The sequence below is a fragment of the Pan paniscus genome, chromosome 1, assembly GCF_029289425.2.
Source record: "Pan paniscus chromosome 1, NHGRI_mPanPan1-v2.0_pri, whole genome shotgun sequence".
In the NCBI taxonomy this organism is placed as follows: domain Eukaryota; kingdom Metazoa; phylum Chordata; class Mammalia; order Primates; family Hominidae; genus Pan; species Pan paniscus.
The window spans coordinates 163445118-163459339 of NC_073249.2; the positions used below are offsets into that span (position 1 = coordinate 163445118).

The window sequence follows — 14222 nt, forward strand, 5'->3', positions numbered from 1 at the left end:
CAAAAAGTATAAATTCACAGCCATAAAGAGAATGGGAGGATCTGTTATAATAGATAAAGATTTCAACATATTTCTGGAAGACAGAAGTGATAACAAATAAAATAGGATGAAGGAAGCCACAGCTTAGAGTATACATAGAGGAGACTCAGGGTAGCAAAAAGCCAATCCACCCTGCAAGACCCTAGAGAACTTTGGAAACACCAAGTAGCTTACAGTCTTTGAGTAGTATGTGCAGAAGAAAACAAGAGATTAACTGAAAATCCCTAGAGTTTATCTTACCCCACTCCCATGCAAAGATTATCTGGCAGCCAAACATTTACCCCAAGGCAACAAAAGAGGGCATATTTTTCTGAAGAAATGAACTAAACTATCCAGTGTAGAGGTTAGCACTATAATGCAAACCCCTCCACATTCTGACATTTAAGCATCTCAATGCGTGGTGGCCAGCTTGCTCCCCACTTATCTATCCTACAGTGGACCAATGATATATAGAAGTCACATGCAGGTGTTCTTGCCTTATTCTTAAATAAAAATAGATACACTAGGATAAAATAAACATTTATAGAAAACCTATGACAGAAAAAGAATCGAAATGAAAGGGAAACTAAATGACCGTGAAAGAATTAAAATCACTCAGGGAACAGTAGTGAACTTTACCAAAAAAAACAAAAAGTAGTAAATTCTAATTAGAAATTAAAAATATACCTAACAATACAAATGAAATTCGATAGAAGTGTTGGGGATAAACTCAAGATAACCCAACCCATAAAACAAAAGACAAAGGGATGCAAAAGATCAAACATCTGACTAATAGGCTCAAGAAAGAAAAAAGTGAGAAAATCATCAAAGAAATAATATAACAGAATTTAGCAGAACAGAAGAACATGAGGCTTCAAAACGTATGGACCCATATACAGTTTGGATATCCAAAACAATTATGAAAAACACCTATGTCTAAACAAATCACTGTAAAATTTCAGAACCACAAAAATAAATTATAAAAATGGTGGTAATAGCAACAAATGCCTATATAATGCTTAGTGTCTCCCAGGAACTGTCTTAAGTGCTTTACAAATATTAATTCATTTAATTATCAAACTAAGCTTACAAAGTCAGGGTTTCTATTATCCACATTTTGCAAATGAGAAAAGTACATAATGGTTAAAAAATGTGTCCTTACAGCTAGGCGCAGTGGCTCACACCTATAATCCCAGCACTCTGGGAGGCCAAGGTAGGTGGATCACTTGAGGTCAGGAGTTTGAGACCAGTCTGGCCAACACAGTGAAACCCTGTCTCTACTAAAAATACAAAAATTAACAGGGTGTGGTGGCACATGCCTATAATCCCAGCTACTTAGGAGGCTGAGGCAGGAGTATCATTTGAACCCAGGAGGCAGAGGTTGCAGCGAGCCAAAATCACGCCATTGCATTCCAGCATGGCGGACAAGAGCGAAACTCCGAAACTCCATCTCAAAAGAAAAAAATGTATCCTTACAAGATAACATATGCCTGAAAGCCTTCAGAGTTTAACTCAAATCACAGGGGACATACTACTACAAATTTTCCAGAATGGCTAAATCGAAAACCATTGACAGTTGGTCAAGATGTAGAGCATCTGGAACTCTTACACCATTGTTATGAGAGTCTTAATTGGTACATGCTGCTAAAAACAACTTGGGATTATCTAAAAATGGACATGTGCACACTCTATAACTCAACAATTCCACTCATAAGAGGAATGTTTATATATGTACAAGGAGATATTTATAAGATGTTCATGGCAGCATTATTCGTCATGGCCCAAACTGGGAAACAACCCAAATTACTCTCTCAGTGATAGAATTACATGTATTCATGCAATGGAATATCGTAAAGCAATGAAAGTGAACACTGAATTCACTTTCATAGTCTTTTAACAAACTGCAGCTACACACAACTACATGAATACATCTCATAAACAAAATGTTCAGCCCAAAACGTCAAACACAAAAGAATACTTACTATGCTGTCCCTTTCATATAAAATTCAAAAAAGGGGGAAACTATAGGATTAGTAGTTAGTTCAGGGGTACCACTGGGAAAGGAGGAGGGAGAAGGATGGGGAGGTGTACAAGGGTAGTTTTTGGATACTAGTAATGTTCTATTTCTTGACATGAGTGGTAGTTTGCCAACTCACTGAGCTGTACATTTATATTTTGCATAGTTTTCTGCATGAGTGTCACATTTCAAAGTAAATATAGTTTTAAAACTCTGGTAGATAACATTTTTTCCTTTTCTATCACTGTTCTTGATATTATCAGAGTATCTGATAGCCATGATCCCATAAACAATGTCAAAATTTTTAAAAAACTAAATTAGTAAAGTGGACAGAATATAAAATATATGATAAAAACAACTACAGACTTGAATATCTTTTATTTGTAAGTCCTTTGACAGATATACCTATTAGTGTTATTATAACTAAAACAAGACTGGCATCAAAAGGAAAAGCTATTAATTAAATAATCATGTTGCTGTGTAATGTCGTCTTTTTTTCCTTTAAGAGAGATGGAGACAGGTAATAACATTCAATATATTAAAAGACAAATTAGATAGATATATACAGATTTTTATCAATTTATTCTCATCTAAGCTTTGTTTGAATGTTCCTTATTTTAGGCATCAAAAAAATACACATATAAAAGCCATATTTTGATTATCAGTTTTAGTTTCCTGAAGCTTCTAGCTACTACTATCTGATAGAAAAAAAATTTTTAAACTCATAAAACTGTAAGATCATTCTCCTTTTTTCATGTCAGATAACATTTACAAAGGATAGAAGACATGTTACACTTTAGAATTACTAGAGTATAACCATAGTTGGCACTCTTTTTCCAACACCCCAGAAAGAGCTAATCATTTACCAACATTTTGTTCCCAAACAACATGAAAAAGCAATTCTACTTTTAATAAATCTGTACTTTACCTTTCAAATAAAAGCTTAGTGAAGAGATTCTTTTATATTATTGTGAAATAGTTTATATAAGCAAGCACTCTATCAAATAAGACATTACTAGACGACAGCAATGTACACATTGAGTCTAGATTTCACAATATGCAACTGACTTCATTTCTGCATTAGTAAAGGATACTGAAAATGTCCATAGTCTATAAGAATAAGGCCTGGATACAGCAAGATGCATAATGCATTAGCAATCTGTAAAGAAAAATATTGTGAGATAAGAAAGTAATCTGTTACACAAATCAAGCAGGGTAAAAGTGTGGTTTTTATCTAACACATTAGCAAATGTTCCCCTTTTCCAGAGGTGTCACACTTTCTTTTCATAAAATATTCAATTTTTATAATACAACTCTTTAGACAATGAAGTTTTCATGAAGGTGACATTGGACACTTCCATAAAAAGGAAAAACAAAACCACTAAAAGGTTTTGTCAGAGGAAGTACTTTCAGATACACAAACTGGAGAAGTCAATCTAATGTTAACCTATCTAAAATGACCAAAAATAATATTTGATAACTATGAATTAAGAATATACAACAACTTTTCAAAATGCCTTTCAGTTTGGTCAATCTCACAAGCCAGCTCAAAATTCAGCTTTACCAGTAAAGTAACAAATTCAGCAAGGCATGTAGTTCAACAGTACATAACTTCCAAAATTAAGTGTATCTTAGTAGTACACTAAAATAATTAATTACTGTAAGATAAGTTGATGCTTTTGAAGTGAAAATTGATAGAAGATACAATATTCCTAATTACTCTCTTTCCAAAAGCATGGCTTCTCTAAGGTCTATACTTAATAGTTAGACTAATAAAGAATACATTTCAGAGACGAACTGTCAGGCTGCTTGAAAACCTACCTTTTTCTTAGTTGAGATTTCTTTTAAGCAACAACAGTACAAAACCACTGCAGGTATGTAAATCAGCAGATCAGCAATTAAAACTGAAAACACAAGTAAATAACTTTAAACATGAGTCCATCAGGATTTACAGCTACCCATTAACTGCCTCCCTTCCTCCAACATTGAGAATTCATTAACACAAGGTTCTTGCCCCACTATGGACAAGTCCTTTACACAGTCAGCACTTTTCAATCCCTTCACCTGTGACTAATTTCAATTGCTGTATTGCAAAGGAGTCTCTTAATTTTCTCTAACAAATTCACACATTTAATCAATCAGATGTATCTAACATTCTCTCTTTGCTCTAACTTGGACTTAAAAACATTCAAAGCAAGGAAATATTTTTTTCCTCAATCTATATACTCTAAATTTTCTAGTATAAAGAATAACTGAAATGTAGTGATGTGTAAGAAAATCTTTTTTAAATGTTGGTCTTTATTGAAAAAATATAAACTTTTGCTAATTAATGCATATAAAGAGCTTGAGAAACCCAGGTGAGGAGAAAACTGAAAAAAAAAATCCTAAAAAAAGAAAAGCAATTCATAATTTTGAACATGCAGTCCTTTAGAACAAAGAAAAATAAATACATAAGTTCTTCAAATGTATAACATAGCTGTCTAAAGAGCTTATTTTTTTCTTATATCTCACTTAGTGTCAAGAAAAAGGTGACAGTAAACTATCAATCTATCAACTGAAATCTATCAATATGTTCAGCTCCAGATGCCACATTAAAGATGACACTGACAAACTGGAACACACCCAAAAGAGTGGTCAGAGTCCTCAAAACCATAATCACATTCAACAAATTGCTCATCTAAGGAATAGCTGAAGTATATAGGAATCTTTAACGTAGAGAAGAGGTGACTTCAAATTCCTGTAGGATGTTAGGGATACAAGGTATCAGACTTGTTCTCTGTAACCCTAGAAAACATAATCTGTAATGACTGGTGGAAGTTCAATTTAGAAAGGTAATTTTTAATGACTGGAGCTCTCTGAAAACAGAATAGACTGTCTCTAAAGGTTGTGAGTTCCCTGCAAGTATGGATATTGGTTCAGAAGCCAAATAATCACATGGTGTGTATGTGGTTCAGAAAGGATTAAAGCATTGGAGAGGGAAGAGCAGTGGTGTGGGAGAGGGAAAGAGAGGAAAAACAGGTTATCTCTTGGGCCTAAGATTCCATGACTGGATGAATTGTAAGGAGAACGAACTCTGACTACATTTAGACTAATTAAGGAAAAGGACTGAGCTTTTAAAGCATTAAAGCGTAAGTCATGTAAAGCTTTTAAAGAAATCTAAGCTTATTACTTTCAAGCTCCTACAACAGCACACACACATGCTCAATAAACATTTGTTGTGTGGATTATTTAATTTAGAAACTGCACAACAATACAATGTATAAGATGACAACTGCAAGATTTGCTTGAAGAAAAAATGAAAGAAATTTAGAATTAGGATATTAAAGCAGCACCCTAAAAAACTAAAGATTCAATTTATAGCTATCTTGCTTCATTTAACTGTGCCTCAGTTTCCTCAGCTTAAAATAAGAATAATAGTATTTATCTCATTTAGGTGTTCAAAGAATTAAGTCAGATAAAAAATGTAAAGCACCCAGAATTATTCCTTTCTACTCTTTCATGTTTTAGCTTACATATACATTTGGTCTTGGATCATGTATACAAATATGTATATTTGTAAATATATGTGTATGTGTAATTGCACAATTTTAAAGTCAGTAAGAACAATAATAGTACCTTTACCAGTTTGTCCAAAATTTTTAAAAAATCAAATTTTACATTCACTACCCATTGCTCTTTTACCTGTTGTACGCATGAAGAGCTTATGTGCCTGACTCTCATATCCACGTGATGTATGGAGAGCAATCCAGTCTGGATTTATAAACTTTGCCCTGCAAATCAAAGCATATATACAGATATTTCATTCCTCATCACTTTTAGCAATAAAGATATTGAAGGATGTATGAATGTATTAATATTTTGAGAATTGGCCATTTCTCTTATAAAGCAACAGAGTCAATGCTTAAGTTTTACTCTTTTTATTTAATCATGTGAAACTGACTTAAGCTATAAAACAGCATCTACATTGCTTACCTTCCAACAAAACTATGTAAGGTATAACTACAAGCCCTATCTTCACAGTTCTTCCAGTGTAAAAACAATCTGGCGTGTCACATTTCATTTACCAAACACATACTTTATAAAAAGCAATATGCTAGTGTTGACCAGAGGATCATCTTTACAATTTATAATATTTTAGTTATCATAACAATTGGCTACAATAAACAGCTATAATAATCATAAATCACTGCATAAAACTAAACACAATTGTTAAATGAAATTTTCAACCATATTACAATTACCCTGAATACTATAATGATGATGTTTGGGAGTTTATTTTCAATCCATGAAGCTTATTTTTGCAAATATTAAATACACTCATAACGACACCGCATAACGACATTTCAGTCAACAATGGACCATATGTAGGACAATGATCCCATAAGATTGTACTACCATATTTTTACGCTAGCTATGTGTTGATATGTTTAAATATACAAATACCATTGTGTTACAACTGCCTACAGTATTCAGTACAGTGACGTGCTGTACAGGTTTGTAGCCTAGGAACAATAGGCTATGCTATACAGCCTAGATATAGTAGGCTATACCATTTTGCCTACTAAAGTACCCTCTATGATGCTTGCATAATGATGAAATCACCTAACCACACATTTCTCAGAATGTATCCCCATCGTGAAGTGACACAGGGCTGTAAAGTAGAAATTAAACAAGGAAGATGAGTTCACGAGATATTGTGAAGAGGTTCCTCAAATTTTTGCTGACACACTTCAAATCTAAGATGGAATACCACTACAGAGTAGAACTGGGTCTTTACCAAAACAGAAGTTCCTTATCTTCTATAACTATTCAATTTCTTTAAAAGGAGGAGGAATTCCCATTTTGATCTTCAATCACAAATGAAACACTACAATTATTCTAGTTTCTAACTTGACAGATTAGTTGGTAACCATTTGGATCTATAGTTTTCATTTACTTTGAGCTGTTCCAGAAAAAAAACTTTCTTATACACAACACATATTAGATATATTTCTTAGTAGTCTACACATATGGATAACATCTCTACTTCAAAACAAAACTCGGTTTTTTGCATTTCTTGCTAGATGTCCTCCAAAAAAATTATAGAAATGTTCAAACTTTGATAGTTCTTTCTTTTTTTTTTGAGATGGAGTCTCACTCTGTTGCCCAGGATGGAATGCAGTGGCGTGATCTCGGCTCACTGCAACCTCCACCTCCTGGGTTCAAGCGATTCTCCTGCCTCAGCCTCCCTAGTAGCTGGGACCACAGGCATGTGCCACCACGCCTGACTAATTTTTGTATTTTTAGTAGAGATGGGGTTTCACCATGTTAGCCAGGATGGTCTAAATCTCCTGACCTCGTGATCCGCCCGCCTCGGCCTCCCACAGTGCTGGGATTACAGGCGTGAGCCACCACTCCCAGCCAATAGTTATTTCTTAAAACCCATTTGTAATACACAATACAATAGCAGTGGCTGGGTGCGGTGGCTCATGCCTGTAATCCCAGCACTTTGGGAGGCTGAGGTGGGCAGATCACTTAAGGTCAGGAGTTTGAGACCAGCCTGGCCAACATGGTGAAACCCCGTCTCTACTAAAAATACAAACATTAGCCAGGCATGGTGGCGAGCACCTGTACTCCCAGCTACTCAGGAGGCTGAGGCAAGAGAATCACTTGAGCCTGGAAGGTGGAGGTTGCAGTAAGCCGAGATTGTACCACTGCACTCCAGCCTGGGCGATGGAGTGAGACTTCATCTCAAAAAAAAAAAAAAAAAATACAATAGCAGCTATAAGCAATCTCTCCTCTACTCAAGAAAGCCCCATCACACTGCTTCTTACTAAATCTGCCAAGGGCATAAAAATTTAGAGTTACATTAAGAAAGAAAAACTTACACATATGCACATAGGAGACTATGATAAGCTGTAAGAGGTGGGTAATCCAATCCCCAATACGGTAAATTGTTATCACTGCTGTTAAAATACCTGAAAAAGAAAAAAAGAAGAAAGCACCATTCCGTTAATCAATATTCAAGAAGTAGACTTATAATTTAACATTGCACCTCACTTATCTAAGCTTAATAATGTAATTTACTTAAGCTATTAATAATTAAGCCATGTCATTAGACACAAACCAGGACTCTCCTAGGCAAACTGGGATTTACTGTCATCCTACTATTAGTAGACTTCATCAATGACTAACACTCATACAACAAAAAATATGCAACAAAAAGAATAGGATTGTTTGCAACCAATTCAACCAACATGTAACGAGAGCCTCGTTACATGCAAGGCTCTCCGAATTTTAGGAAGAAAAGTAGGTCTAATGTCCACAAATTGATAGGCTCCTCTGGTTAGCCAGAATGTGAAGGAAATATATACAACTATCATGACTCGAGAACTAAAAGTTAAGTTAACATAATTTCTTAATCATGTCCTTTACAACTAGGCAGCTTCTTCTTCTATTCCATTTATTTTCTCAATCGTAAGAATACAACAGTGCAAGCCAAACTATATAACTCATAAATAACCATTGTTCATAAGCTTATTTCTTTTTGAGACGGAATCTTGCTCCGTCACCTAGACTGGAGTGCAGTGGCGCAATCTCGGCTCACTGCAACTTCCGCCTCCTGGGTTTTTTTTTTTTTTTTTAAGCGATTCTCCTGCCTCAGCCTCCTGAGTAGCTTGGATTACAGGCACCCACCACCAGGCCCAGCTAATTTTTGTATTTTTAGTAGAGACGGCATTTCACCATGTTGGCCAGGCTGGTCTTGAACTCCTGACCTCAAGTGATCCACCCTCCTCGGCCTCCCAAAGTGCTGGGATTACAGGGGTGAGCCACCATGCCCGGCCTAACTTATTTCAAATGGGTCACAATTCCTCACTATCACAATCTCTTACTTTTTGAATTAAAAATATTTCTTTAAATTAGCATTCAACATGATCCCATCAAATAACCTATTAATCATCTTCGGAAGGTCTATTCTTAGTGTCAGTTACATAAAACATAGGTTTGTATGGAAGAGATGGGGATTAAAATTATCAAGGCATGGTAGACAGCCAAGACATCTGGGCATAGAGTACTACAGTATGGTACCAGCTGGTGGTCATTGTCCTTCCAGAAACATCCATGTGAACAATCTTGGGTTCCATGTCTGGCTGGGACTTGAAGCCAAGAAGCAGCGAGTCTAAGAATCTCTGGGTTAGTTGGAGCCCCTTTTGGCAGCTTGAATCTGGGAAACCGGGCCAGGCAAATAATGCAGACCAAAGGACCCGCTTTTCTAGACAGAGATACCTGAAGACAGGCACCAATTATATCATTTCCAAATTCATGTTACTATATAGCATAAAGTTTTATTTTACCAGCCTCAGAGCTGTTGAAGCATTGAGTTAAACAAGTAAAGCTGTGAGGTCAGTGACTGACACAAAGTGCTCAATAGTAGTTCCAATTGGCTACTAGCCACAAAACAACTAAGATGGATACAGCAATGGAAAACCATGAAGTAATTCAAGAATCACATTTTGTCCAATACAACTTGATTTGGTTTTCAGCTTCTGAAAATAGACAAAACCTATTTTTTCATTTAGTTTAACCTTGAGATCCACTGGAGATGAGTAAAAGAGGCATTGACAGTAAGCTGCAAGCATGCAATGATATATACTAAAAATAAAGTCATTGGTTGGATTAGGAGGAAAAAAATATAGGATTTATAACAGTGCTCCCCATTCTTATGGAAATTCATAAAGCAGAACAAAGAAGCATAAGAGAAGATAGCTTAAAAGTGTTTCAAGTAAAGCATCAAAATATATCAGTAGGAATAAAGCAATTAGTTGATACTCCTGCTTTATATTTTATATATATACATATATATATATATATATATATATTTTTTTTTTTTTTTTTTTGAGACAGAGTTTTGCTCTTGTTGCCCAGGCTGGAGTGCAATGTTGCGATCTTGGTTCACTGCAACCTCCGCCTCCCAGGTTCAAGCGATTCTCCTGCCTCAGCCTCCTGAGTAGCTGGGATTACAGGCATGCACCACCACGCCCAGCTAATTTCATATTTTTAGTAGAGATGGGGTTTCTCCATGTTGGTCAGGCTGGTCTCGAACTCCTGACCTCGTGATCTGCCCGCCTTGGTCTCCCAAAGTGCTGGGATTACAGGCGTAAGCCACTGCGCCCGGCCTTACTTTAGATATATCAATACCCAAAAAGTTGTCTAAATACAATTTATACATTGAAATGTATTTTCCCACTGAATCCCCATGTAATCTCAGTAGATGTTTAGTAAGTAAAAAAAAATGGCTGCCACACGAATTATAAAATTACATTCAAGAGTGTTACCATTAACTTTAAGATGTAGTTTTCTCTAACAGACAACCCACAGAGTCATATTTGGTATTTTTGTTTAAAGAAAAAAATTTTTAGCCTGAAACAGTTTCAAAGTTACAGAAAAGTTGCAAGAATAGTTGAAATAACTTACACACATCAAAATGTAGAAAGTTTTATAAGACAACAGACACCAATTACAGAACAAGACAAGAACAAACAGAAAGAAGACGTTTATTTTATACACGCATACACACACATAAGGAAAATGATTAAAGTGTACAGTACTGCTATACTGTCGTGGTAGACAGACTTTAAGGTCACCACCGAGAACACCAACTCCTGCTGTTCAGACTCCTGCGTGCATACAATCCCCTCCCCTTGAGCGTAGGCAAGTCCTGTGACTTGCATCTAACTAATACAATATGGTAAATGTGATAGGATATCACTCTTGTGCTTCTGTTTCACGTACATGTAATATTCTGTCTTGCTAGCAGATATACTAGACAGACTGCCTCTCACTGACTTTAAAGAAGCAAGCTGGCATATTTTAGTGCATGGCCATGTTGGAGAAGCCACATAGCAACAAATGGCATGTGAGCTCTAGGAGCCAAGAGTGGCTCCCAACAAGAAACTGAAGCCCTCACTCTTGCAGATGCAAGGAAACTAATTCTGCCAACAGCCTGAGGGAACTTGGAAATGGATCCTTCTCCATTTGAGCCTCTGATAAGTCTGCAGCCCAGCTGACACCTGAAATATAGCCTTCCCGAAACTCTGAGCAGAATACCTAGCTAAGCTGTGCCCAAACTCCTGATCTAAAGAAACTGTGATAATAAATGTGTGTTTAAGCAATTAGCATTTGAGGTCATTCATTACACAGCATAGAAAATTAGTATAACAATTTAAAAATCATACAAATCATTACAAAAATGATTATCCACTACAAACATGGGGGAAAGAAATGAACAAGCAATTTTGAAAAGAAATCTAATTGTCGGCCAGGCACGGTGGCTCAAGCCTGTAATCCCAGCACTTTGGGAGGCCGAGACGGGCGGATCACGAGGTCAGGAGATCAAGACCATCCTGGCTAACATGGTGAAACCCCATCTCTACTAAAAATACAAAAAAAAATTAGCCGGGCGTGGTGGTGGGCGCCTGTAGTCCCAGCTACTCAGGAGGCTGAGGCAGGAGAATGGCGTGAACCTGGGAGGCGGAGCTTGCAGTGAGCCGAGATCGAGCCACTGCACTCCAGCCTGGACAACAGAGCGAGACTCCGTCTCAAAAAAAAGAAATATAATTATCAATAAATACATTAGAAGATGCTCAGGTCACAATTACTCAAGGAAATGCCAATTTTAAAAGTCCAGTATTATTAAATGTTGGTCAGGGTACGTAGAAAGAGATATCCTGGTGTTACTTTAGAGCTTCCACTTCTAGGAATCTACCTAGAAAAAATGAGCACATAAGAAATAGACTTTATTTAATCATTCCCCTACTAAGAGACATTTAAAGTGTTTCGAGTTCCTCTTCCATTTGAAACACTCCAAACTCTGACTAGGGAACAGGCAACCTATCAATAGAAAACTCAATATGAAGTTCTTGCATAAAACTCTCTGATAAAGAGCTATATAAAAGCAGTAGCCAAAGCAGTCAACAATATAATATGAACAGTTTATATAGCCAGTCTCTAAGAGAATAACCTACCAACCATCTAGTAAGTCAATAAATAATGTCATCAACTGTTATCAGGATATGTTCAATAAAAATGACACAGGCATGAATTTCTATGATGCTATAACCACAGCTAACATTTATTGAGAGTTCGTTACATGCTAGGGACTGGCCTAAGTGCTTTACATGTATCATTTTATTCAGTCCTCACAATAACCCAGTGAAATATGTAGTCTACTATTTTCATTCTACAAGTGATAAAACTGTGGTTGAGAAAGTTAAATGATTTGCCAAAGGTCACACAGCTAATAAATAGTAGAGCTAGGATCTGAACTCAGACAGTCTGACTCTAGCACCTACACTCTTTACCACTAAGCTACTGCTATTTTATACTTCAGGTAGATTTGTATACAAAATTAAGGTTAATCACCACTGCTCAATTATGATAGAGAGCAATAATAATTAACAAAAATGTCTATGAAGTTCTCTGAGTTTTCAGAAACAGAAGGTTCAATATATACTGTATCATATAACCAATGAAGGGTAGAGCTGACCTCCTCCTTCATAATACAAAGAGAAAGCTATGGAAATGAGACCATACGAAAACGAACACCTAGACCGCACCTGGTGGCTCAAGTCTGTAATCCCAGCACTTTGGGAGGCCAAGGTGGGTGGATCACGAGGTTAGGAGTTCAAAACCAGCCTGGCCAAGATGGTGAAACCCTGTCTCTACTAAAAACTACAAAAATTAGCCGGGCATGGTGACAGGCACCTGCAATCCCAGATACTTGGGAGGCTGAGGCAGGAGAATCGCTTGAACCCAGGCAGCAGAGGTTGCAGTGAGCTGAGATCGCGCCACTGCACTCCAGCCTGGGCGACAGAGTGAGACTCCATCTCAAAAAAAAAAAAAAAGAGAAAATGAACACCTAAATACTCATTCCTTCCACAGATTTTTATTGAGGGTCTACAATGTGCCATGCCCTATACTAGATGCAGGGTATTCAAAGGTGAATCAAAAGGACACATGTGAAATTTTCAGAGTTGAAAACAAGTCCTATTATTGTAGGCTTCTCCCTTTGGTCCCCTTTTCAGCTCTGCAAATTCAGCCATCAGCTACTGCCAAAGCTCTCTTTTATTTTTATCTATAGTTACAATCATAGTGATCTTTAGTGAGAGAAACAGTGGATGAGGGAACAGGGAAGAAATGTTTTTAGCCTATGATGGTGCTTCCATAGTTTATGTACAGAGGATATACACATTCAGAGTTTTATCATCAACGTTCTAGTTCAGCATCATAGCCCACCTAACTAAGTATATGAATTAACTTTCAGGACTATCAAATTTCAAAGACAGGCCTACAAAATGCAAGGCAATACATATGTGGCACCAGCATGCAAGAGATGAGGATGTTCAAGATGAAGAAAATAGCGTGTTGTCCCTTTAATATTTTCAAACAATCTATATTAACTATGATAAACAAGAAAAACAAGTTAAAATTATCATACCATTGTTTGACCGGTAAATTAAAAGTTATTTCTTGCCAGTGTCTCTGAGCTTCATAATCACCAAACATAGGCGGTTTTCCAGCACCTAAGATCAAAGTTAAAAAGAGCAAAACAACAATGTACTTTAGCATATCAGTGATTTTTATTTCCTTATGAAAATTGTCTAAATTAGAGAGGCAGTGTAGGTTACAGAAAGAACACAGGAGTTACCGAGAAAGTCAGAGAGATAAAATCTGAATCTAGCACTGCTGGCACACTGCTGGAGTGACGCTGGGCAAATTACTTAATCTCCCTAAACTTCAGCACATTAAAAACAGGATCAATACAACTTCCCTACTGCAGACTACTGGAATAAATAAGATAACGGATATAAAATACCCAGCATAGTGCCTGGCACACGGTAAACATTCAATAAATAGACACTATTATTAACATGACAATCATCCCTCAGTATCTGTGGGGGATTCATTCTAGGACCCCCCACTACCACAGAAATCAAACTTCATGGATGCTCATCCCTTATATAAAATGCCATAGTATTTGCATATAACCTCTGCTCATTCTCTTGTATACTTTAAATCATCTTTAGATTACTTATAATACCTAACAATGTAAAATGCTACATAAATAGTTGTTATACTGTATTGTTTAGGGGATAATGCAAGGGAAAAAAATCTACATGTTCAGTACAGGCACAATCATCCTTTTTTA

General features: G+C 36.5%; 1 protein-coding gene across 1 annotated transcript in view; it reads right to left on the bottom strand.

Moving 5' to 3' along the window:
* ALG6 (ALG6 alpha-1,3-glucosyltransferase) overlaps nt 1-14222 on the bottom strand; it is a 69750-nt gene that overhangs the window by 27229 nt on the left and 28299 nt on the right. Inside the window, exons 3-7 of the mRNA XM_055091788.2 lie at nt 13512-13596; nt 7903-7992; nt 5717-5805; nt 3857-3939; nt 3130-3194 (exon numbers count right to left, since the gene is read on the bottom strand). Of these exons, the coding sequence (XP_054947763.1) occupies nt 3130-3194; nt 3857-3939; nt 5717-5805; nt 7903-7992; nt 13512-13596 (412 nt within the window). The remainder of the gene's footprint in view (nt 1-3129; nt 3195-3856; nt 3940-5716; nt 5806-7902; nt 7993-13511; nt 13597-14222) is intronic.